Source organism: Poeciliopsis prolifica, unplaced genomic scaffold (assembly GCF_027474105.1).
Source record: "Poeciliopsis prolifica strain line A6 unplaced genomic scaffold, Auburn_PproV2 SCAFFOLD026, whole genome shotgun sequence".
Taxonomy (NCBI): domain Eukaryota; kingdom Metazoa; phylum Chordata; class Actinopteri; order Cyprinodontiformes; family Poeciliidae; genus Poeciliopsis; species Poeciliopsis prolifica.
Window position 1 is genome coordinate 6,511,386 of NW_026562401.1, and position 26,368 is coordinate 6,537,753.

At 40.7% G+C, this 26,368-nt stretch overlaps 1 protein-coding gene across 2 annotated transcripts in view; it reads left to right on the plus strand.

Annotated features, from left to right (window-relative positions):
* The first annotated feature begins 378 nt into the window (after positions 1-378).
* LOC129371063 (nectin-2-like) overlaps positions 379-26,368 on the plus strand; it is a 112,581-nt gene continuing 86,591 nt past the window's right edge. The window contains exon 1 of one of the 2 annotated variants that reach the window (XM_055047423.1): positions 379-776. In XM_055047423.1, coding sequence (XP_054903398.1) covers positions 695-776 — 82 coding nt within the window. In that variant the 5' untranslated portion in view covers positions 379-694. The remainder of the gene's footprint in view (positions 777-26,368) is intronic. The other variant, XM_055047424.1, reaches the window with a different exon arrangement.

A 26,368-nucleotide genomic window follows, 5' to 3' on the forward strand; every position in this document is an offset into this window, starting at 1 on the left:
GAGATATATTGATTTTCCAATTTGTTCTGGCTGTGTTGACTTCTTTCTCATCAGATGTGCGCGGAACAGATTGCAAAGCCCCCATGAGGCCAATCTAAACCAAATTTAGCCGTATAAATGAATGCAACTCCACTTGGTTGAACACCTGCTGATCAGTTTAGGTGCCAGTGCAGGTGGAAGCCGTGACATCCAAGTTTAGGGAGGGGGGGGCAGAAACGCTGCTTGTGGCAATTTCAACAAGTTCCCCCTGCGCGTCCCTTCTGAATTTGATCCTGCGGTCACTGGGACCTTTTTTTTTTTTTTTTCTTTTTTGGGACCGATGTCTGTCTGTGACGCCTCTCTGATGACATCACCCAGTCAGTCCCACGTACACGCGCACTCCGCGGTGAGCTCTGGACTAGTTGCGGGAGAGGAGACGCGAAGAAGAAGCAGCTCATTACATCCCGGGCACCAGCTGCTGCTGTTAGGGGAAATATTCACCTGTGACGAACTCACAAGGATTTTTAAAAAATAATAATTTCAGCCCAGAGAAACGGGGAGTCTCTCCAGACGACTGCCATCTAATTAAAAGTTTTATTTCATTTTTTTTTGTTATTTGACCAAGACTTTACATCGACACTCGGTGTTTTCTGAAGGTGTTGCGGCTGTTTTGAATTTATTCCGGAGAGACCGCGAGCTTCTGCAGAGGATCGTCATGGCGAGGCATGACGCCCGAAATGTGCCCGCAAAACTGCTCGGGCTGCTCTTGTTTGCGGCGTCGCTCCTCCTCCGACACGGTAAGAAACTAAACATTTAAAAACAGAAAGATTTTTGCTTTTCAAGTATGTCGCCTACATCATGCAAACCACCTGCCCGGGTGGAAACGGGCGATTTCCAAGCTTTGTGATTTTTTTTTTCTTTTCATTTTATTCATTTGTCTTTTTCGTTACTTTTTATTCCCGGAAAGTTGCTTGTTAAAAATAAACTACGTCAGTTTCAGTCAACAGCCGCACTTCCTGGTTGTTCCCGAGTTTTCGGTGACTGGTCTTTGACCTGAGTTTCGGTGGCGACGCAACGCCATGTTGAGTTTCCTGTAAGGTGTGGCTTTCCTGTGAAACAGGTGTTCGGACTGTGCGCTCCATCTTCCCGGCTCCTCTCCCGGGTTGCTGCTCTGCCCCTCCGCGCTGCGCATTATCATTTATTAGTTACAGTTCAGTAGAGTGAAAATGGACTGGAGACGAGCTCCAAATTGAACATGGAGGGGAGTTGCGGCTGAAACTTGACGACAAATCGTTTCAATCCCGGGTTAGATTTTATATAGCAGGTCATCAGCAGTATCACTGAGATGTGTGTGGGAGGGAGGACGTGAATGTAAATGAGTAACTATTACTTTAAAGTGACGGGGCCGCTCCTGTTATATTAATAATTCAGGTGTTTTCCACTCTTGAGCTCAGGTAGCCCACAGCTACACTGGTAAACCCTCCTGTTAGATTTCAAGCAATATTTCTGAGTTAAAATGAAGCACATTTATTTCATTCTGGCCACATTTTATATCAGACTTAAGAAATTTGGGGAATTATAATTATTTCTGAACTACATGTACTTAAGTTAAACTAGTTTCTTATAACTATTCTGTTGCATAATGACTTAAACCTTAAAATCAGAAGGAAAAATGTACAAAATATCCACAATGTGAACAGTTCACTTCCTGGATTATATAATGTATCAATACTTGGGAAGCTTGATATTGTGGTAGTTCTCATTATCCAAGTTTCTTCAAAGAGACATTGCAGATGGTTGGCGCTTTGGGCAGGAAGGATGTCTTGTAGCAGTTTGGTTTTCAGCAAATCTGTTTGAAGATACTTTGTTGTTGTATTACTGCGTTGTGAGGATGACTCTCTGGATCATCAAATATTTTTTCCCAATGTTACAAAACATTCCACTATTTAGGTCATTAAATTTTTATCAGTCTAGGATCATCTTGCTTAATATTCAAAACCTGCAGCTCAGATTTGTTGTTGGTGTGTACAAACAAGTTTGATTGCAGAGGATGCGCTCCAATATGGGCGCCTCTGCTAGGCCCTTTGCTTCAAGAAGTAATCAAGGTGAAAATAACACTTTGACCGAAGTGAAATGTTTACAACTTCATCACCAACAAGATGAGAAGTAAATCTTTTTCAGTCACTGCAAAGATGTAATAATCGTATGACAACAATTGCCTTACCTTGCTAACATGTTTGATGTTAGCATTAGTTCAATTGGCAACTAATTAAAGCTGGTTTCAAACTCTTTACACACTTGGCTCTGGTCATCGGGGAAAATGTTAAATTTCCTCTTTGTTGAAAAGCATTTGAAGCTCTTTGGCAGGTTCTACAAAAGTTAATGAGTTAGCTCGCTAGCAACCTTAGCCCCACCAGTAAACCAGTTGAAACTGGAGCTACACAGACACTGGGAGGAAAGTAGCTGTTTGGGTGCTAAAAATTCCTACAAGTTATTACATGACTTAATTGCTCAATCTGCATATTTGGTCATGTCGATTCCAGGCAGTAGGTGCAAAGGATAGGAATGCTTATTTGTAGCTGTTTAGAGCTGCAGACAGACTTTGACTTGATGATCCAAAGAGTTTGCCTGGACCTACATTACATGAAGCAGCTGTCAGAGTGACCGTCTTTAAGTGTTTTTGAGTTTGGTTCATGCCAACACTCACATCTGCCTGTAAATACAATGTGATCGTTACTGTCATGTAATCTCCAATAACACAGGAAAAGTTGCAAGATCTGCCACTAGTCACTGTTCTGAAAAAAAGTCGCAGAAGGAGTTTGAAAAGTCAATAAATATCATGTGAAAAGCACCAGTTGGCAGCAGCGAATCTTGAAACATCTTTTTCTCCAACTGGTTTGGAGTGTGGACTGATAAAACACAAACTGTATGCTACACAAATATAGTTATTCACAATACAATCTATATGAATACCTTTGAATATGTAAAATTTGAATACAAACTTTTAGGGTTTAATGTTTGAATTCAACCATTATTGAGCATTAAATTAACAACTGAGTATGAAATTTTTATCTAAATAATTAATGGCTAATATTTACTACTCTAAGATTCTGTGGAAGGTTTTGTGGGGTGGTATTCCTGGTATGTAGTTTCATTAGCATATTTGTGTGTGGCATTAAACCAGTTCATGCTTTTTTTTTCTTTGCTTTGCGAGGCCATCTATTTGTTTTGTGATGTAATTGGGGCAAGAATGTAGGACTGGATCTCACATCCTGGCACAGCTACTGAGGTTTTTGTGTTTCAGGGGTAGACTGCCGTGTGGTTGATTATGGGTGTTGTTTTTTAATCAGGATTCATGAGCACCATGACTTTTTTATTTTTATTTATTTAGGTATTCGTGCTGTGGACCTGCTTGGTCCAATTTTATTTAACAACTCATGAAGTGCTCTTAGAGGAAGGGAGAAAAATGGGGAAATACGACACAAAAGGTTTTACATATTTATGAGCACAGAAGAATGCTGGGCTCTGCTGGGACTGTTTTTAGTTTCTTCTTTTTCTACTGCCTCTATGTGAACCTCTTGCCTCCTTTTATATTTTACAGTGAAGCTATGCAACTTAAATTCCAACAACTGCGGAAATAAAAAAAAACTTTGTTAGCCTGCGTTGCATTTTTTTCCTTCCCCTTTTCTGCACAGGATTTTACAGTAACCACTTACTTCCACCTTAAATCTGCAAGTGAGGGAAGTTATTTAATCAAGCTTGTGGTTTAATATGGCTCAGATTCTAATGAAAAATTCAATATGGAGCTTATAGGTCTTTAATTAAGGTTGGCTTCTGTACGTCTGTTTATATGATTGTGGGACGTATATTTTAATCAAATCAAGCAGGTGGGCTTCCAGTTTAAGCTCTGAAATCACTGTGCAATGCCCACTGCCTCCCCCTTCGTCCCAAACATTGGGAGGAATCATAGATGTGGGTCAGAAAAGCTTGCCCCATTACCATGGCGATGTTTTTATTGGAAGAAGGGTGGGCTTGTGGGTGACGCCATGGTAGCATTGTCTTTATGGCTGAGTAAGCTGAATGTGTGCAGGAGGGATGTCTGGACGGTCTGTCGAGCTGCCTGAGAAACCGACGGGCATGTTGAGGGTGGAGAGTTTTTTTTTTTTTTTCTCTTTTATATTTTATTCATGATAATTGTTTTTGCATTGCGTACCTGCTGCAGAGCGCCCTCATATGCAGGCTGGCTCCTAATGACCCCTCATCAGTTTTGAGGAAGCAGGTGGGTTTTTTGCCCCCCTGTTGCGCTGCTTTGCGTTCCAGAGGCCGAGTTTGTGGATTGGCCGGAAAACTCAACAGGCAGAAACCGATTAAGACAGGAGACCCCCACCCTCCTTTTGAAACCACCCTCTCTCTCCCGCCAAACCCGCTCTCCCCTTCCCCCCGCCGCTGCTGTTGAGCACATAGGGGCCTTGTTCTCGTCTTCTCTCCCGCCTCTTTATCTTCAGTCCTTTCCTGTCCAGTGCTTTTGTCTGAGAGACGGTAGTCATTGGGTCATTCAAATAACCCACTCGGCCCCTCCCTGCTCTTCTCTCTGGACTCAAGGCTGGCCTGTTTATGACAGGAACAACACACACCGCAGACGGGCAGGAAAAATAAACCACATGTGACCTCACCTTGGACTTGGATTTATTGTCCTTGCTCAAATGTTTCATTTTTTTTCCCATTGAAAAATCAAACTCACTGATATTGTATTTACGAATGATCTGGATTTCCAAGCATTTCAAGGTATTTCAGCATAATGTGCCCTCCCACACACGTGAACACACTCCATTTCTTTTGGCACTCATTTGTGTGCAATAGCTCAAACTATTAGGTCTAACTACTTCCCTCTACATGGTGAGAACAGTGCAGTCCTGCCAAGACTAGGACCATTCATCATCACAGCAGAGAAGGACCACTGTACTCTGTCCATTATGAGGAATCTAATTGATGGATCACGGAAGGAGCTTATTTTTCTTTTGCCTGCTTTAAAAAAAAGTCCTTAGTGTCTCATTAGTCCCTGAGGGGTCTTGGTTTGGTTTTTAGCGTTAATGGCTGTCACATTTCAGTTCTATCATTATGGAAATGAGCCGTCCGATCCCTCTCTGCACAGGGTGTGTAAATGTCAGAAGGATTCTGAAAAGGTCGGGAGTGTGTGTCCAAACATGTGTTATAAGAAAGGCTCGTTCAGGACGCAACACCCCACTACACACGTTCAGGTATTAAAGGAGTTTTACTGTTAAAATGACACTTTGGTGACCTTCTGCTTCATCTTATGACCACGATTAAGAGTCTGTTGATTCAGAGATGAAAGGTGTGGGAGTTTATGGTTTAATGGAGATGTGAGTGAGCTTTTGTCAGCGTCAGTCTGTGTGACTGTGTGGGGGCCAATACTAATATTTACTTAACTGAACCTCAAACGACTCCTAGTGATTATGGAATAGCTGAACTTTGAGGAAATATTGAGCAGACAGTGTTTTGGATGGTCTTCACATATTTAATTCAAAAAATTAAATCAATCTACGGTCACCACTTTACACACAAATGCGTCCTTTGCCAATTAGGTGTTGCTGAAGTCTTGAAAAACTTTTATTAGCAGACCTTTTAAATGCTAAAAGCCTTTTTATATGTTTAAATTATTGTTGATACTCAGCAAGTTGCAGAACTACAGAGATATAGATATTTCCATAAATTAATTGTGGTTACTCTGCTCTGTAAACAGTGCCAGTGGGTTGAAACACAAGCAATCCATCAAGTTTATTGTTGACTTGGCAGATATTATTAGAGACTGGGTGGATGGATCTGAAGCTGGAGCGTCGATGAGCACGAGTCACTGCGTCTTTTTGCATTTTGGGCCGCGTACTCGAGCACAAATGCAATTCATGCACACACAGTTGCACATGCAGCTGGTGGTGAACAAGGGCAGTAACCTGAGGCCATGCTGCAAGTCGCCTGGCATTCCAGTAATGGAGAGGTGGTGTCGCATCACGGGATGATGGTGAATGTGCGCTTCGTTTTAGAGAGTACATCATTAGATCTGCTCATTCAACTGATTCTTAAAGTAGGTCTTTGTAACTTCGCTTATTAAAGTGGCTTTCCTGCTACAGTGGAGCTCAAGCTGGAGACTGTTTCTTTATCAGCACCCCCCTGCTGCCTCCTTTTCCACCCTGCCTGTATTTACATGCTGACCTGTGTTGAGGTCACACTGAGAGCCCCCCTCTGGGATGTTTGTGTTCGACTCCCCGGGTTCCCTGACCGCTGGAGCCGGTCCCATCTGATTAAAAAAAGAAAAATGAACAGATATTCTCCTCCTGGAATGATTGCCAAATGTTATTAATATGGATGGGGCGGCTGAGGGCTTTCCAAAAAATGCAACTGCGCTCGGGTCGATGCGTCTCTTGGCAGAGATTTGGGGTTAAACGGCGATCGCCACCAAATCTGTGCGCTCGCACACTGATGGAGGCTGACTGCAAAAGACTGTTCTATAATGTACTCTAACCACCCACATGTTTGCAGATAATGGAGAGTTTTAAGACTGCAATATTTGCTAGTGCAGCATGCCAGAGCTTATCTTTGTGGCGCTATTATGCATGTGGCCGTTTTTTATTTTATTCAGTACTGAGACATTTCCAGACCATTAGTCGAGAATCCTTCTGCCAAGTCTGCATTTTCCCTAACTGCATGTGTCTTGCTAGCTAACCCTAAATGGAATTTGGTCAGACGTGGGTCGAAGCCATTCCAGCTCAGCCAATGTGGGGAATGAGCGCTAATTTTCAATTGAAGATCCATTGAAAGGCGGCCAAACTCTTTAAAATAAAATCCTCTTAATTAACTAGACTTGGAGAGATTGGTGTCTCTGTGACCTCTGCTGCAGTGAAACCACTGAGGGGAATCGGCAGTGGGTGGGTGGGTGTCTTGGGATGGGGTGGGGTTGAGGATGTCGACATTTACAAGTTCCTCACTGTGGAAAGGCAAGAAGGGGTTTTCAGAGAACTGAATGGAGGGAGTGAACCGAGCAGGCCAGGAATTATCTGCTCATTTGTAATTTGGTCGCACATCCCCACTCCTCGTTTTCTCCCACTCTTAAAGCTTCAGACACATATTTAATTGCCAAAGAGCCTTTTACGGAGACGGTAAAGAACTGCTTGTTGTAACCTTTCTTTTCTTATGATTGTAACCTGGCATTTAGCCTCTTTCTGTCATCTTTCTTCTTCTTCTTTCTGTCTTTGTCACATTCTTTTAGTTGTAAAATCCTCCCTTCAGAGCACTCAGCAGATCTTTATTCAGCTATAAGCGCAGAGGCCCTTGGCCGTGTCCTCGCCGACTTGTCTCTGCACACACACATGCACACATCTGCTCATTAGCAGTCACCTTAATGTATCTAAATGTAGTTTGCGAGGTGGAAGGTGGTTTGCCTTATCGATCCGATATTGAATGGTGGATGATGCAGTGCCCTTATGTGATATTGAAAACATTTAGGGCTCATGACGGCAGCATGAAACATCTCTATTTGCCTCCTCCTCTGTTAATCCCTCCCTGCATCCTCTTTGCCCTCACGGTTTGTGAAAACGTGCAGCCATTTTTGGCATCACCTCCAGCTCCTGTGGCTCTTTTCACACGTTTTTGCTCCTTTGCGTTACCTGTCGACACGCCTTTGCATGGCACCGTAGATGCAGGCAAACACAGCTACACCGCATCTCCTTCACACCCGACTTTGACAAGGTCATGTCCAATTCACACTTATCTGGGGTATTGGACAGGTTGGCTACAGGAGGAAATTGAATTTGGTGAGACAGGTCTTGTCAGGGCTCAAGGAGCTGGAAACTGAGCCCTGTGCCCCTTTAAAAAAAAAAATAATAAAAAAAACTCCATGTTTCCCACACAGTCTTAAAAAACATGGAAGTGAGCAATCTGCTTTCTGCATTCTCCAAGTCTAGACAAATGTAGGGAAAAATTAAGATTAGATTTTTTTCATCCCAAACTAAAAAATTTGCTTATCTTTAAAACTGAAGTCATTAAAAAAAAAAAAAAAAGAGTATAAATAAGAAGCCTAAATCTGGTACCTGCATTGATTTAATTTGTGATAATCTCTGAATGGGTTGAAAATAATTTAGTCATTTTTTTGAGGAACTAGTTTTATGCAACACGTGGCTTACCGTGTAAAAATGAGTCATTGATGCTTTCCACAGAGTTGGCTCACCATTCATGATGAGGCATTAGCTGGAGTGAAATTCTCAATATGACTTTAAATAAAACACAGGTTTTATGTTACCGACATTAAACATAAACACACCCGCTCCTGTTTAAATGATAGAAAATTGATTTATAGAACAATGATGTCCTCAATGACAAGTATTTATGATGTTTGAGTCAACATCGTAATAGATTACAGCCAGGATTATGCGGTTGAAATGAATTAACCCATTTTTTAGAGAATTTCAACTAAATGTTATTACAGTAAAATTAATCTGGGGTTTTATCTTTATAATGAATTGGCTCAGAAATCTTACGCAGCACTGACAAAATAAGCTGGATGGAAAAAATGTAAGTTTAACAGCTCAAGATTTTGCTTTATTCGCATATCTACATAAAATTGCCATTATTCCAAGATAGTAAAAATGACTTTTTTCCCCATAAAGTGTGAGACCTTATGTTGAGATAATAAAACTTTCCTTGCATGAAAAGGAATATGAGATATTGAAATACTGTGATAAATCAAGATTGAATATACAAAAAATCTTGAAGAAATGAAATTATGAAACTGATTTTACTATAAAACGAAGCTCAAGATTATCTCAAGATATTTAAATGCAGTGAACACTCTCAGTGCATCATTATCTCAGAATAATTATGTAATGAAACCATTTAAAGAAAAAAAAAAGGATTAAATATTTTAACAGGGTTGACATGACAATGGTGATAATGGTTTGTTAAATTATGAAATTGTCGTCGCAGAAACAATAACCTGAAACTTTGTGTTGACATAATGAAACTGACTCTGCTGTGAAAGAATCTGTTTATCTCAAAGTGAAGAAGAAACACATTGTGACCTTGACAAAATGAGACGACGACATCCAGCTGATTTCTGTACAAAATCAGTTTGAAATCGGAACTTTAGCTGATAATATTTATGTAAATGTGCTCTTTATATATTTTATAAGAAATATCCATGTGTGATGTTTCCATTTTTTATTTGGTAACTGAAACACATCATCATCATTTAGCTGAGGTTAAATGATGTTAAATGTTTGGAAACTAAGCCCAAAACAATGTTAGAATATGAACTCAAGTTACCTTAAAGATTTGCATTAACATGTCAAAGTGAAAATGTTACTTGAAGCTGGAAAATGTGCAAGTTTCCTTGACCTTTGTTCGCACCGACGGGTTTCGGTGAGGTTTGTTTTTCTTGTTATCCCAGGACTCGATTTGACCATTCAGCTAAAGTTACACTCTAGTGATGTATAAGCCTCAGATATCTGAGATAAGAAACCTGACTACACAATTGCACAACAGGTTTAATTTATCACGAAGGCATGTAGGGAGTGTTCTTGCATTTCACAAGCTGAGCAGTGCTGCTATGATTCCACAGTTTAGCCTTAGCGCTGATGGTCTCTGTGAAACTTGTTGGTTTGAAAATCTGCTGTGAAGCTGATAAACAAGTCGCAGAGTCATCATTAGTCCCTGGAGCCTTCACTGGCAGCACCGTTTAAATCCCCAACAGCCCATTAAGGTCAAACGCAGGCAGCAGGTTTTATTCGGTTATCAGCCCTGTGTTTTGTCAACATTTTGTGTCCGGGTTTGTTTGGGGAGGGGAAGGTTCCTCTCCGTTGAAGTGATTTGTCTCATTTGCTCGACTGATTGCCTGCTCACTAATGGGCCACTTGTTCCCTTCTGCCACTCTCCCCTCGGTCACATTTGTGTCTTAGCTTGTGCTTCATCTTAATTTATTCCTTCCTTACTTCTGCTTTTCTTTTTTCCCTCTGTTTACGTGCTCTTGCAATGCTCCAACTTCCTCTTCTTTCTAATTTGGTTCACATAATTGATCCATCTGCTCAGTAAACGGCTGTATCTTATTTTTTTGTTCTGCCTCTTCTCTTTGCTTTTCAGTCCTCGTTCTGCCTCTGTAATTGGTATGTCTGTAACTCTCCGTCCCTCCATCTCCCTCTCCTCTGAAGCTTTCCTCTTCTCCCTGTCCCACTATCCAATTCCCCAGTTGTCTCTTCCACCTATATCAGTCCCAGAGTTTCTCTTTAAGCCCATTCAAACTGCCTTTGCTACTTTCAGGCTCCTACTCTCATTTTCTCTTTGTCTTTCTGTTGTTAATGCCTCCTCAACAGCCTCCAGCCTCCCTACAGACGGGTGTTGCAGGCATCTGTACCTTCCTAACGAGGTTTTGTTTCTTTTTTCCTCTCCTCATCAATCAGTGTTGTATGCTTGTCCTTTTTCTATTTCTTTCCTAATGTACAGAAACACCTCCTCCTGCTCTGACTTGGTGGGCTTTTTTTTCTTTTTTTTTTTAAAGGTTAACTTGTTTTGACAGCGTTGGACTCCTCCACTCTGTCTCGCTTGCTCCCTTTGTCGTACGGTTCAGCCTGCTGATCGACATCCACCACTTCAACCCCCTCCTGCACACGAGTGCAACTGGAACACGCACTTCACGTGTTTGCACGCAACACTTAAGGATGTGGGATTGATTTAATGGCTGCAACATTTGAGAAATGAAAACTCAAGTGACGGAATAAAGTCAAGTGATATAATGTGCAGAGAAAGTGGGGGAAGAGAAAAGGAAAATGGAAGCAGAGCAGGATTTATTTAGTTTCAGCAAACCTAACCTGTCGCGCAGTATTGGGATCAGGCTGACGATGTCCACTCCCCTGCTGCTGGACGTATTCACACACTGCTCTTCCACTGCAGGCTGTGGCTGAACCAGTAGCTTGACTCATCTAACAAGAATCTAACTCTGAAGGTGAAACGGGAATTGCATGTGAAAGTTAATTCCTGCTGTGAACAGCAATGCTGACAAGGACTGTAACAGAAAAGAGCTTGTGAAGCTTTTGTGGTGAGAGATAATAAAAAGTGAAAGGAATAATAAATCTACATTCATCTTTACAACTATATTTTACTATGTTTTCCACATTCATTGGTAAAAATGTATTAAAAGTCTTTGAATAAAGCCACTTTTTATTACTGTGGTATGATCTCAGTATGAAATGTTTGCTGCTGTTCCCTGCTAGCAAGCTTAGATTATTTTCTTTTTTCTCAACTTGTCCTCACTAGCTGCCGGTGAGATAAACTCTGATCCATGTCCATCATTGCTCTTGAATAGATAAGGCAAGAATAGTTGAATTCTGCTTAATTTAAGGGATGTTCTTCCTTATTTTTTCCGTTTTGAAGAGTTACTAACGGGGAAGTCATACTGCACGACAACCTGACTTCATGTAAATAGTGATCCTCTCGTAGTCATTTCCTGACTTAGACTGGCTCACGTCTTCCTTGGTTGAAAGGCATGTTCTTTAGTCTTTCCTGTTTTGAAACTGTGGAAAAGAGAAACCTCATCAGGGCATATTTTTACCCAAGGAAAACAAAAAGTTGTGGTGACAATTCCTAATCAACTTGATAATAAAATATGAAGTTAATTCCTTGACCTGGTACAATTATGTCTAAACTAGTTTTTTTTTTTTTCCTCCTCTCAATTGGTGAAGTAAAGTGATTGGTTTGTCAGACACTATCCTTCTGTACTTCACGTTTGGGCCATATTTAACAGCACAGCTCTAATTGTGCTGATTCAAATGAATAAACAAGTCATTTCCTCGTCTTGTAGCATTAGTTTTGAGGCGGGTTTTCCCTACTGGTGACACATAATGCTGTGTTTACAGCTTTGATATCACCATCATGGATTGCTTTGCCAAAACAAACCAAATATGGTCATTCAGGATTTAACAACCCTAGCAGAAATGCTTTCAGTTTTACATGTTGAGATGACTAAGTACTCCTAAGTTATCACAGTACAAGAACAAATAAAATGTACATGATCAACATTTACTGTTTTCATTTATACGTTTTCTCTCGCAAAGAAATATAATTGGTAATGTTGGAACAACTTTTGAGATAACACCAGATCAGTTTTTGTGTCCTCAGTAGTGCACATTAAGTGTTTGTGCTTATTTATATCTTTAAAACATTGTGAATATTAGTAGAAATCTGTTGCAATAAAAATTACAATAGAAACACCAAGACTGCCAATGCAAAAGCTTATATTGCTAAAATTAATAATCCAGGCTAACACTAACATTAAACTGCTTATAAAATCTGTTTTTTATTACTTTACTTCTGAGGTATGTTAGCATTGTAATTGTGGATTTTTTAAAATTTTTATATAATATTAATACAGAGACCAACATCAGTATGCTAACTCTAATGTTAAAGACGGTGTTAATGCTATTAGATTCCTTTTGAATATTGGATAAAAAGATGTGGCAGTGCTAATAGTAACTCTAAGTCTAACATTAGTAGCGGTTGGCTTCCTGAGGGCGGTTCTAAAACTGACCTTATAGATAACATGGTATAGTTTAGTCAACAGAAAATAAAACAAATCCTTTAAACAGTCATCATCTCTCACTCTTGGCAGGGTGAACAACTGCAGTGATATTTTTGTATCTTATGTTGTGATTAAGAAAAACAATTAAGATGCGAACGTTTAGGCTAAAACTATTACTATAACGGATAGTACAGATCTAATAGGCCTAAATATATAAAATATTATGTTTGGTCAATTCATAGGGAAAATGCGATGTACTATTAAACAGTACATTGCTCTGGGTCAGAGGTCTCAAAACCAGAATCAATACATTTAAACAGTAAGTCGATCCTATAAGGGAGTAAAGTACTTTCACAACTTTATAGTATTTAATTCTTTTTGCCTGCTGCAAGACATGACGCGACACTCGTAAGGCAAAACAGAAGCACCATTGTCCTTGGTCAAGCTTTCCTCTTCTCTGCAAATTGTTTTTGCTTTCTATACTCTCTAATCAAGGTGACTCGAGTACAGCCCCTGAAAAAGACATCTATTGTCCTCCATTCCCTTCCGCTCCCTCTGCTCCACACCACACCTGTAACAACACACTGATCTGTCTTTGAGAAGGAACCCTGAGGGAAAAGTGGCTGAGTAACAAGAGATGATTGGAGACGGAGGCTGATGGAGCTTTTGTGCTTTCTTTACCCCACCATAGTGCATTTTTTGGTGCTGAAAATTAGATATTTACTGTCTGCAGAAGTCGCATAAATATTTATTTTTGTGCCATGGAGTTTCTTAAAACTTTTCTACCTACAAAGTAAACAGTAGAGGAAAAGAAGTATCTTTGGATTGACATACAAAGCTCGAGTATGTGTCTGCTAATACCCTGGGGTTGCTGAGCTATCTCCTCAATGTTACTGCTTTGTAAAAGAAACACTTTACCCGCTGTCCTTTACCCTTCTTCCCATTTTTTTTTCTTTTCTTGCAAAAAACCCTGTGGCTGATTCGTGCTCTAGTGATTCATGAATTTTTCTCCAGCGTTACAGTCACACAGGGCGCAATGCATGAGTGTGGAGTTTCAGAAGAAGTCTGATTGCTGGAAGGGAGGTGAGGGTAGCGTGGAGGGAATGTGCTGCGATGCCAGCCGTGATTAGAGCAGTGGCACTCGCCGCCTAAATACACATTTAAATAGATACAGCCTGAGGACAGTAAAAAGGGGTGGGGGGAGGAGAGAGGTGAGGAAAGGATGTGACTTCTATGCTCATGTAAACTAACACAATTGTTCTGGTTTTAAATAGAAGTCCCTCAGGCTCCATCTACCAACTTCTAACTTTTCTAGCTGATTTTCTGCTTCATCCTTGCAACATCTTACACTTTGCTTTTGACACTGAAATCCTTTATCTGGCATAGATTATTAATGTCTCCGTAGACATTTTTCCCATTATCCTCCCCAAAACCTCCTTGTTGTCTGTCCGCTCTTTTGGCTGCCGTCCCTGTGCCAGTCTGGTTCCCTCTCTTCCAATTTATCTTCCCTCCCCTCATTCCTTTGAGATGACTCTTCCTCCTTTTCCCTCTCTTCATCACCTCACCCCATTGTGTCTTTGCTTCCTGCCTCTCTCTTACACCTCCTCCTTTTTCACACTGCATGCATCAGTTTTTCTTCGTCTCCTTGAAACTGACTTGTCCTGTGTACCTAATGTCTCTGGACATTGAGGTTAGCTCAGATTTAAAAAAAAATCCTTTTATTTCCTCTTATAGTCGACATGGGAATGTCTGACTTTTTATAAATAAGCTACTCCAACCAACAATTGTCTTATTTTCTTTTTAAAACAAAAGATTGATCCATTTATCAGTCATCTGTGTATAGTTGGCGTGTCCATTCATCGGTCTAAAGTACTCCACCCATTTACTCTGAATAATTTATCGGTCTGAATATCATTCATCGATTTGTTCCTCCATTCAGTTTTCAAAGTCATCTGTCAATCCATCACTCAACTTAACCATTTATTTGGATATTGATCAATCTGCCACCCATTCAAATGATCCCTCCATCTGCCCGTTTGACCATTTCTCCCGATGTCCGTCAACCTATGTGTCAGTTTGTCCATCCACCAATCTATCTCTACTCTGATCCATTCGTCTACCATTCCTCTAGTTTGTTTTGTTTTTGCTCATCTCAAGAATAACTGAGCACAATTATTTTTTTATGTAAAGAAAAAATTACTGTGCACTGGATGTGCAGGATCCAGTAGCACAGAAAATGCTTTAGTAGGTATGCCAGGCCTGTTGGTGGCGCTCTAACACCATCACAAAGTGACATTAAAAACACAGAACAATGGCATGTTTGATTGATTGAGGTTCTTGAGTGATAGAGATGGAGCTACGATGCGTTGCTTAAAAAACGACCCTGTTTCAAAAATGGTTGTTTCAGGCCAATGAGACAAAACCTTCTGCGGATGTACCTAAAATTGTCTCCATGTGGATGGGACAACTTGGGAAATTATAGTATTTGACTTCACTGGATGTATTGTCCTTTCCCAAATGGACTTTGGGTCAGGAACGTTATGGGTCTGTTTCTTTGTTGGCTAAGAGCATGTCTGAGCAGACCGATTAACTCCTTTCACTGTGGAGGAGCAGTTGTCCAACTTTGTCAACCTCTTTATATCGAAGGCTGACCCCAGCCCCAATAGGAAGGAAGCTCATGTCAGCCTCCTTGCACAGATCTTGTTTGTTTGAGGTTTGTTGAATAGATTTGGTTATGGTCCAGCTCTTTCTCCACTATGACAATCTGGAACAGATGAAACTCTGATCAATCAATCTTCCGATGCTCTTGAACAATATTCTACATACTTGAACTCCTCTGCCTCAGATGGAGACCAGTGTTCAATCCAAAGCACTGAAGGCCATGAAGACCTTTGTCTCTGCAGCTACACCTTGAGTTTATCCACTTTAAATGCCCCACCTTCAGTTCCACTCCGCTCTTTGCACCATTTGTCCCTTTTGATCTTGTTTATTTACCCAGTGAGAGATGGAGGTATGGGCCTGTCAGGATGGATTGATAGATGACGGGAGGCCACGGGTGAGATGCTCCGGGCGTTTGATTGACGCTCTTGTCACTCAGGATAATACTTACAGAATTGGCTGCTTCGTTACTGTGAAAAGGTTCCTCCGTGGAAGCCTTGCCAGCTTTATGAAGATGCCTTGCAGGGCTTTTCAGATCTAACAGGGTTTTTTTCCATTTCCAGCCTGAAAGCTCTTCCATCTGCTAAGAGTAAAGCTTTCTTCAGACATGTATTGGCATTTTCAAACATCCCCATCGACAGAGGCACTCTGCTGCGCTTACACGCCTGCCCTTTAAAAAGCTTGTCCCTTGAAGATGGCATAATTATGCAATGTCAAGGTGCGACAAGCCGAGCGGAGTTGCATTAGCAGAATTAATATGCACAGCGAAGGAGGGAGTCTGTCCACGATCTGCTAATGCTTATAGTCTCTCAGGCCCCTCCACGCATCTTCAGAAGCCATCATACTTTGGAGCTGGTTATCTCAGAAGCCATCAAAGCTAATGCATGCTGGCCTTTGTGCCCAGCAGTTGATTTTTAGGAATTGTGTAATTTTGCCATCCTATTCATTTGCCAAGTGTAATCTTTGTAAGAATGATTATCAGTGACACTGGGGTTAATTGACCTTAAATATGATGCAGTATTTCCTATGATATCGTAGTTAAAACACTGCATGTAGGATTCGATGATTTTATTTTTTTTAATGCAATATAGAAAACTCATTTAGTTCTTTTCAGATTCTAGAAAATGGGTACCAATTTCCCAGTTATCAGATCGGTTGTGATCTGTAAAGCTACTAATAGGGTTTTTTCTTTCTTCTTTGAGACAGTTGACATGCTAAGAGTGCTTCAGGAAAAATAACTTATTTCTATTTTTGATCTTCTTTCTGCTCCAACCACTGATGAAGTAACGTTCCGGTCGACAGATTGGAGCCAGAGTCCTGCAGTGCAGCTGCCTTCTGTGTCTTATTTCTTATCAAATGCAGGTCAGCACAGTCAGTCTTGTAGCTTGAGATATCACACATCATACAGCTTATCATCACACAGCCATGCACTCGCTGAAACTGTATGCTAGTGCAGAATTAGATTTTACTTGTAAAATGTTCAAATGCTTTGACAGCCTTGGAAAAATTAGATTTGATTTAAATTGAAAGAGAATGAGTCAACAGGGGAGTTTGGCTTTTGTTTAAAATGTGATTAAAAGACATGGCGGTACAGTTGAAAAATGAGCAAAGTCGAGATTTTACTTGACTTCGGTCAAATAGCTGCCGTGAGGAATTTTAATTTGATATGTAAAAACGTGAAGAAAAAAACTCAACTGAAGGTCTCACAATTATAGTTTTAGCTATTCTCAATCTTAAATCTGGATTAAGATTGAGAATAGCTGATTAATGAGGGTGAAGCTTTAATGCATGTTAGTTATGATTACATTGGGAAAGTTATTAACACTGGAAATTGTATGCACTAATCATGCAACGGGTAGCGTATTCCTTGTCATTTGATGTTAAACTAAAGTGGTGTAAATAAAAAAACAAGTTTATTTTAAAGTGAACAGTATTTTCTCTTTCTCTCTCTGTTTTTATTTTTTAAATGCCAAATTTTCTGTTGAGCTGTTTGTCTGCTTGGAAAAGTGTCATGGTCTCCAGAGTAAGTAATCAACTTCTCTGTAAATTACAGCCCCAGGCAAATCTGATGACAGATTAAATTAGAGCTGCTTAAGGTCCATATCTTGTTGTTGCATTCAGACCAAGTAATCTGGATTCATACTAAATATAGACACCAAGTGTTTGATTCTATGATAAATTGTAGCTGCCTATAAACTTTTAGCATAACTTTCTTTTAAGAAATGTCTCTGTGTGGTTGTTTTGGAAAGCCAAGGCACATTTTTTTTTATCTTGAGACGAATTGTAGCAGTCAGTTCCTTGATGGCTACAAAGAAGCTGCTGTGGGAGGAGAGGTCACACATTGTGCCAAACAAAATGGATCTGAATTAAGGCCAAAGGTTTGAAACTTAACCTCTCCTCAGAAGTCAACATCTTAAGAAGGATGTCAGGACATCCTGGCAGGCTTACAGGCTTTTTGGAAACAATTGGTGTGGAAACAAACGAGCTCTCAAGGCCAGAATCAACAAAAGCTGGTTTAGAGAAAAAACAAAGTTATGGACATCACATGCTTATGGTTGTTTTAGTTATCTTGATCTTTCAATGATAGATACTCATAGTTTTCAGAAAGATTTTTATTTTACTTTAGGTATGAACAGGAAAACGTGCTTCCTCCACTTGTATAGATTAATTTTTTCTACCAGTTTATTTTTGTCAGTCTTACCCTTTGATTGCGCCAAATGTTGGATGACTGCGTTATGCCATAAAGCAGGTTAGATAAATCCAGGTTTTTCTCTGACAGATTTAAATTAATATTTAAATATACTCTGAAGTACTGATATTTAGCGAGTTTTTAACTTTGTGGTTCATGTGGAGTTGGAATAAGATTGATCACAACAAAGATGCAGCAAGAAAGATTGATGGAAAAATAAGAGGCTGCTGAATGCACAAATTAGCATCATTTTAACTTGCATTAAAGCACTGCTGAATGCATTCAGCAGTGCTCAATGCATTCAGCAGTGCTTTAATGCTTTCAGGTATTTTAGAGCCTGAAAGCAACTTATGCTTGATTTACCTGACATGATTTAAAAATTGATGGTTGATTTTCTAAACATGAGACGCCACAAGAGACGCAATTATAGATGTATACCAAGTTTTAAAAAAAAGATTTTATTGGCTCTCGTGGCCTTTATTTGATAGTTAATTGACAGGAAAACAAGGTAATGAGAGAAGGGGAAGACATGTGGCAAAGATCGGCAGGCCAGGAATTGAACCGGCGACAACCTCGTCGAGGACGAAGGCCTCCATATGTGGGTTGTGCTTAACCCCTGACCCACCACAGCACATCCAATGTTTACCAAGTTCTCATAGCTTTGAATACTCAGATATTAAAACATAATGTATTTTGATGTCCTTTAACGGCATCCATACGTTCATCGTTTTTCTTAATTCAAAAAAGTTTTGATTTTGGAGTTTCTGATCACCTGTCAGTGCCAATCAGGTTAAATATTGCTAAATTAAGGTCTTTAGCCAAATTCTGACTGCATCGTCTCATTTTATAATAATCTGTTTTTAGTTAAAGATCACTGTCAAAGATTTTTTTTTTTAGAAAAGGGCGTTCATTCACTGCTGCCCTTTTCATTTTTTTCTATTTTCTCAAGGTATTGATTATTGGTCTTGATCTCTGTCCTACAGCCTTTTAAAGTTAGGTGTAAGTTAATGTATCGATATACTCATGGAAGAACTGAATGCAAAAAAAAAAAAATGCTGGTGTTACTAATTATGCTTCACTATACTAACTAATGGAAATGTCAGTGTGTTTTGAATGATAAACACAAGTAAAAAGACGATATTTTGGCTTTGAGCTGTTGGTGGTAAAGGTTTGTAAAGATTAATCAGTTGCAGTCCTGCTATAATTTGTTTTCATAATGAAGGTATTGGAATCAGTTAATCAGTATAATAAAGATGTAGTCCACTGTGCCAAAGGTGGAAATGTTTGAGCGAGTGAGGGGCTGCTTTGAGGGTTCGCTGATAAATTGAGGTCATGGGCTAGCCTAGCACAAAATCATTAGATCACCTCACAGTTGACAAACCCCATTTGTGCTGAGTCTGTAATGGCAGAAGTGGCTGGTGGAAAGGGGCTCCAGAGAATCCCATGGACGCGAAAAGGAGAAAAGATGTGTGGAGGCTATGCAGTCGGAGGTAAATGTGTGATGGCAGTAGCCAAAGGCTGGAAAGTCATGATGGCGCAGAAGGGAAAGAAGAGAGAAGCCGGTTACTGGACCATCAGTGGCGGTAATGAGACACAGGTGTAGCCAGAGGGACCCAGGCCTCCCCGGCAGAAAAGGATGGGGTAAGCTCTGAGAGAAGTCAAAGATACAAGAGGAAAAAGATAGAAGACTTTCCCTTTGATGAAAATGATTACTTATTAGCATGTGCAAACCCACAGGACCACTTGAACAATCATGCTGAAACAGGGGGTGCCCAGACGTGCCATTAATCAGAGCACAGTGTCTTTGTCTTCCTATTTTCAGCATGTGCCGAAAAAAAATCACAAGTGGAAGACATGGGAAAACAACAATCACTAAACCAGTTCAACTTCAACAAAAAAAATCATTATGTGTCAAACAAAAGCAAAACTTTTCAGCACTAGAACTGATTGAAGCATTTGATTCTCAAAAAGATGGGAAAGATATTTCAAGTGAGGCCTTGTTGAAAGCTTGTATTCAGTTAATGTTGCGGTGTAAGATTTTCTTGATGTCATTGTATTGGATAAATCCAGATTAACTGGACAGCCTTTGAAAATTAAAATGATGCAACTGTGCAGCGTCGATGCGATCCAAATTTTCCACACTTCTGAAATTTTGTATATACTCAGACGTTTTCCAGCGTATAAACATGCCAGACCTGCAAGAGCTCCTCCAAGTGGAGGTTCGGAAAGACAGTCGGTCCATAAAGACAATAATCTCACTATTATATTCACTGGTGTCGCCATGATGCTACCAACAACTGTGTTATTTTATTTCTAATCACATCATGCCTGCAAAAGGTGTCCTAATCAGAAATTCTGCAAAAGTTGTCAACCTGATTCTGTTTATTTGCTGTGTGAAATGTACATTCGTCAATCATAAACTTGCCTAAGTGATGCCTCAGCAGTGTAGGAGGAAGCTGGAGTACCCAGAGAAAAACTACACATGCCCAGAGAGAGCGTGCAGAAAACCCCCCAAGGCGGGTCACGGACCAGGCAGTAGCCAAAGGCTGGAAGCTTTAGTCTTCTGTACCTGACCTTTCTTAATTCATACAAAATGATTCCAAGAAAGTATAAATTTACTGCAGAATTTCAGCATAACCTTTCAAAAGAAAGTCAAAAATTCAGAGTTGTGCACTTTTGGGGATAGTTGCTTAAAAACAGAGAATGATTGATTTATTTTGCTGACTTTTTGTGAACACAGGTCAGTAAGGTGAAAGGTTAAGAAAAAGTTAAGGTGCTGGACTGAGATAGGGAAAACAAAGGAAAAAGGAAATAAACTGCACAGGAAAAGGTGCTGAAACACTGTCTGTTTGACTCCTGGGTTAGAAGGAGTGGTCCAGTATTGTTGCTCGATTTTATTTTTACCAAATTCTCATCTGCTAAAGGAAATAAACATGTTATGAGTGGAGGCATCTCGGCAGTAAATAAACGCAGGCTGCATAGTGAGGAGGAAGGAAAGTGCAATCCAGAGCAGATGGACTCAACAAGTGTGCATTCATGATTTGTTTGAATTTAAGACATCAGCGGTGGTGGTAGGATGGCTTTTGTATTCTGTGAGTAAATATTTTGGAAAGGCAAGCTGTGTCAGGAGATTGCTCTTTCAGGCGGAGGATGCACGGGAGATGGCGAGCTAGAGGGGAACTGTGGGGCAGCGGCTCTGTTTATTTCACCACGCAGAGACGTGAGCACAAACCGAGCTTTGTCCCACCAACCGGCCTCACTAAATGTTAGAGCTAGCTGTGAGAGCTCAGAGAGACGCAGAAACTGCTTTTCTCCTTCCCCTTCATTTGCTGCCAAATGACATTGCTTACTCTGCTACGGAGTTGCCCTCACTACCAGAGGCTGGTATCATGAATGAACAATGTGCATTTCTCAGGGTCTCTGCTTCACCTTGGGGAGGGTCTTCACTGCAAGCCCAAGATGTAATATATTGTTTACTCCATGTACTGTTCCAGCAGCCACTGCCTTGTTAGTGATGTTTTCTGTTTTTTGTACATCGGCGCACAAATGCGTGGATGAAGCATACAGGCAAAGTGAACATGCACAATGACCTCTGTGCCCTGAGTGGAGGTTTATATCTTATTCTTTCTCTATTGTGTCGTGGCGAGACGTCTCGAGCTGTGGCATAAGAGGGATCATTCATTCACCTCACACTCAGGAAAAAAAAAAAAAAAAAAAAAAAAGCACTCTATACCCCCCAACTCCCTCGCAGGCCTTTCATCTTTACTCTCACAGGCGTCACTTGTTCTGTCAGTCTCGGTGAAGGGAAAGACTGGTAGGAGGGAGGAAGGGAGCAGGAGGAAGGATGTCAGGGAAAGGGTGAGAAGGTAAAAGACAGCAAGTGATTTGAGTTTCCTGTTGCATGCCGAACAATCCGACAAGCTGCCTCCCCCCAGCATGATTCCTCCACCTTCGTTCGAGCAAGCGTTGGAGAGGAGTAACAGGTTGTTGTGAGCTGTCTGCTCTTCCGCACTGCTTCTCTGAATCTCATCCTCCATCTCTTTAATTGTATTATCCCCCCACCCCCTTCCCTCTGCCCTCCTATCATTTGCTTCCAGTCTTTCTCCTCCGTCCATCCCTCTCTCGTTCCCCTGGAGCTTGCCTCAGTGGGTCGGTTCCAGTCTGTCTGTTTGCTGATGACTCCACTCGGAGCAGATGTGATGCTCAGCAGCTGTTGGTTTGCTTTGCTGCGCTCCCCTCAGATGACTCTCATGCTCTTATTTATCTAAACACAGTTTGCACCCCTCCCTCGTTTTCCTGCGCTACACAGCTGCAAATTGGTGAGTTTAATTTCATTTTCAGATGCCTTTTTGTTTTCCTCTGACCGGCCCCATCAATTCATTCCACTTTCGAGCTTCCTCAATGCAGCTGTTGATGTTTAAAGGGTTTAGCCATTTTTTTTTTTTTTGCACTGACAATAAGTCAGGGAATCTGTTTGTATTCTACATGAATGCCAGCTGTCGCACTGTGATTGTGTGACGCAAATGTCAGCCCTTGGTGATGGTTTCCAAAAGCATGAAGCGAAGATCATTGTTCCCATGTGAACCTGGTGAAATGAAAGAAATATTGAATATTGGGACTTTGTTCTCCATAGTGACAGCGCTGTTGAAGAGCAGAGCGAGAGTCAAGATTAGAGATTCACTGAGAAATTTGCCGGTCTCTAGAATAGGCCAATTTTTCTGCATGAATGACCTTGAATGGCAGCTAGACTATCAGGGGAAAAAGTACCTTTCTACATTTTCTGAAATAAACAACTATTGTACAGTGAGTGGGTGGAAAATGGATTTATGTTTTATTTGCTAGAAAAATGTAAACTGTTTATGGCTCTGTGGGTGGACTTTTATTGCTTGAAAAACAAATATTTTGATTTTATTTTCTAAATTGATCTGTCACACACTTGTAATGAAATGAACAAAGTAGTTTTGTTAATTCTTAACAAGGGTGTGATGCTCATTTAAAAGTTCTTGTTTCCTTCAACTTTGTATTTGATGCTTGATTCAAACTCAAATACAAAGTTGATTTTAATTTCACAAAATTATTTTAATTTTACAGAAAATTTATATTATTGTTCAATTGGTCACTGGCTGCACAAAATCCTCCTGTTATATGTAAATTCAGCACATATTGTGAGATCCTGGGTCTCGACAGATGATTTAAGGTCTGGTAGCACTTTCTGTTTTTTAGGGTTTTTCTTAATCATAATGTTTTATCATTTTGGTATAAACAGCTGTAATTTTTTGTTGATGCCATATATGTTATATATTGGGTTGAATGAAAGATCTGCAAATTCACCATATGAAGTTCAAAATGTCACTTTAGTGCAACTCTTTAGTGTAGACGCTATAACTAAATGAAGAAGACTGTTTATAAGACAGGATTTAAAGTCAGAGGAAGCAGATAAATAGGCTGCATTTTAGTTAGCCTATGAGAGAGACTTCAAGTAGATAACGGGAAGGCTAAATCTGCAGAGCTGCTTGTTTTTTTTTTCTCTTTTGTATTTTTGAAAGTTTTGGGTCAGACTGAATTTGAAAATGTCAGCAGCTTTTTGGACATGTTACATTTTAAGACAGTTGAGGCACGAAGCCACGTTCTCGTGGGAATGCACATGAAGGCTGTTTTCGTAGCACCAGTCTTGCTAACTCGGCTAATCACTGATACTAGATGCGGTAGACCGTTAAAAATGTCACCTCTGCTAATAATTTACCTGTTTTTTAAAATAAAGAACCTGTGTTTTACAGAGATGGCACTCTCTGAGGCATGAGATATTCTTATTAGATAAATATAGTCAGTCACAGCAGTGCTTTTATGTTCTTTTCTTTCTTAATCATCAGCAGTAGGTCCAAGAGGCTCTGAAGAAAATGGTCTCAAAGTCCTGTATATTATGCCTCTCCAGTCCATTTCCAAGTTGGGTTTGATGCTTATATTAATGATGTGGATAAAAAAACCCAACTCGTACAGATGAAGTTTGAAGGAGTGGATTTTATTAAAGCCAAATTCCCTCAGCAGTCTGCCCTTATTACCTTTATTAGCTGTCTGTGTCTGAGAGCTGCTGCTGAACTGAGCATCCTCTGACAGGTGCTTCCTTGTTTGATGTCACTAGGAGTAAAAGGAAGAAAAAGCTCCTGTCATTTGAGAAGGTGAGAGGTGGATTCTCTGTGCTGTGATGACTTCAGGCTGGCTGAATTTGCTTCTGGACAGTCTGGTTACATCTGAGGGCGTGCGCGCATGTGGCACATCTGTAAATTGGTTGGCTCTGATCTCCTGGAAATCTGGGATCAGTGCAGCAGATCCGGCAGCTAATCAGCACTCGGAGCTTACACGCGGGAACGTCAACCTGCGCTCCGCCATGGCGGCTGGAATATCGCTGCGCCAGGGATTTAATCGCTCCAGAAATCCCTTAATGGGAAAACGTTACATGCAGTCTAATTTAAGGACTGTGAGATAAAATATTGTTGTGAATGTGTGTGTGTATGTGTGTTACAGGCACACAACCGAGACGCTGATAAGGGATATTGAGCGCCACTTTGCCCTGTGCTTTCAGATGATAAGATTACAAGGCCAGAGGTGTCTCTCTTTGCACTTTAGCCTCTCTGGTCTCTCTCTTCACACGGTGGCATACGGCACAGCGTCAGTGGGAATTTCATAGTGGGGGAATCATCACTCATTCCCGGTTCCCCTTTGAGGACTGCGCTAATTAGCCAGCGTCTGTGATTAGTTGGCTCGCGTTTGATCTGCTCTGCTCGTCTCCCCCTCTCTGTCGGAAAGGCTGCCTGCTTGAGCTGTGATTTGGCTGTGAGGTGCAGCAAACACAGGAAGACTAGAAGACAGACGCACAGAGATGTACGCAGCGGCAGATTTTTATTTTTTCGAAGACGCAGCAGCCGGGCGGCCACAGAGACACAGGATCAGACAGCTGCGCGCACACACACAAACACACGCACACACACACTCTCATACTGCGCTTCATGAAGGGAGATCAAGTCTGTTAATATTTCACCACTGCATACCAAGAACTGTGTTTACTTTTGTTTTCAAGGTTTTGACTTGTGAGTGAAATTCCCCTGAAAATCCAGGCGGCAGTGAGGATGTGGGCGGCTAGCTGGAAAGTGGATTTCCTTTGACCCTGGGTGATTACAGCTAAAGATGGTTGAATTATGAATGTAATTAAATCTGTTCAAGTCTCCCCCTTTTGGGTTTGGTCTCCGTAGCAAATCACAGCGGGGGGGATGCCCATGCAGCGTTTAATATAACACAAAAAAGGAGAAAGTCTTTGGTGCGTGACACAGTGCTGGTCCAATTACACAGAGGCTGTGATATTGAAGGGCTCATCTGTCCTTGAAGCCAGACGCTGGAGCATAGCAGGTCCATCTCTCTGTTTGCGCCTCCATACATCTATAGCTCACTTCCCCAATCCTCTGACTGTCACTCCGCCTTAAGGGGCAGGTCATAAACAAAGGCAGCGTCAACCTGGTGTAATAACGAGCTGACAGGAGACCACTCCAGCACCAGTGGCGGTCCCTGCAAGTGTTTGTTTGTTGTGCTTTTCTTTATGATCCTTCACAAGGGACTTCACATCTGGCCCCAGTGTGTCTGCGAAGCTGTTTCAGGCTAAATTTTAACCTTCTTTATTATGTGACTCTAAAAGTTGGACAAAAGTATTGGTGGCGTGCTTGGGCTGTCTGTCCTTGGAAGAAAAATATTATTTGCAAAGTAAATGCAAGCAGTGGAAAACTAAACTAGGAACATGTGGTGGAACCTATTTATGCTGTGTTGAATTTGGATCTGAAAAAGAAAAAAACTTTTGAAGAGAACATTACCTTCACACACCTATTTTATTTTTATTTAATCTGAAGCTTGTACATTCATACTCAATCTCTGTAATCTAAACCAAAGTCAAAATCCTTGTTTGTTCACATTATTTTGGTCCAAAAAAGCTAATTCTGACCAGGCTTCCTGCTGTATAATAAAATGCATTTTCTGCATTTTAACTATGTGAAGAATTGCTCTGAAGGAGATTGTATATGTCTGCAAATAATAATAATTTAAACCATCAGCACTTTCAAACTACAACTATCAGCTTTCTTTGCAGGCTTAGTGTTGGTGAGAAACCTACAATTTTAAAACTTGCCCCCCTTTTCAAACCTGAAAAATTCAGCTTCTGAGCTTAAATGTATTGAAATGGTAAATTAATTTATTTTCTGTTAACTATTTCCACACAGCGTCACTGACCTTTCCCCAAGAAAAAAACTACTTCCTCAGTTCCTTGAAGTATGTCTGTCTGGAATCAAATAGTGAAAATATGAAAAATATGTAAAACGATTGTTATACAAACGCACGACAAGCTCACAGTGAAGGCATGAAAACCAAAGGAGCACCACCCACTTTTAACAAGGTAACACCAGTTATAAAGCTAAAGTTGGCAAACC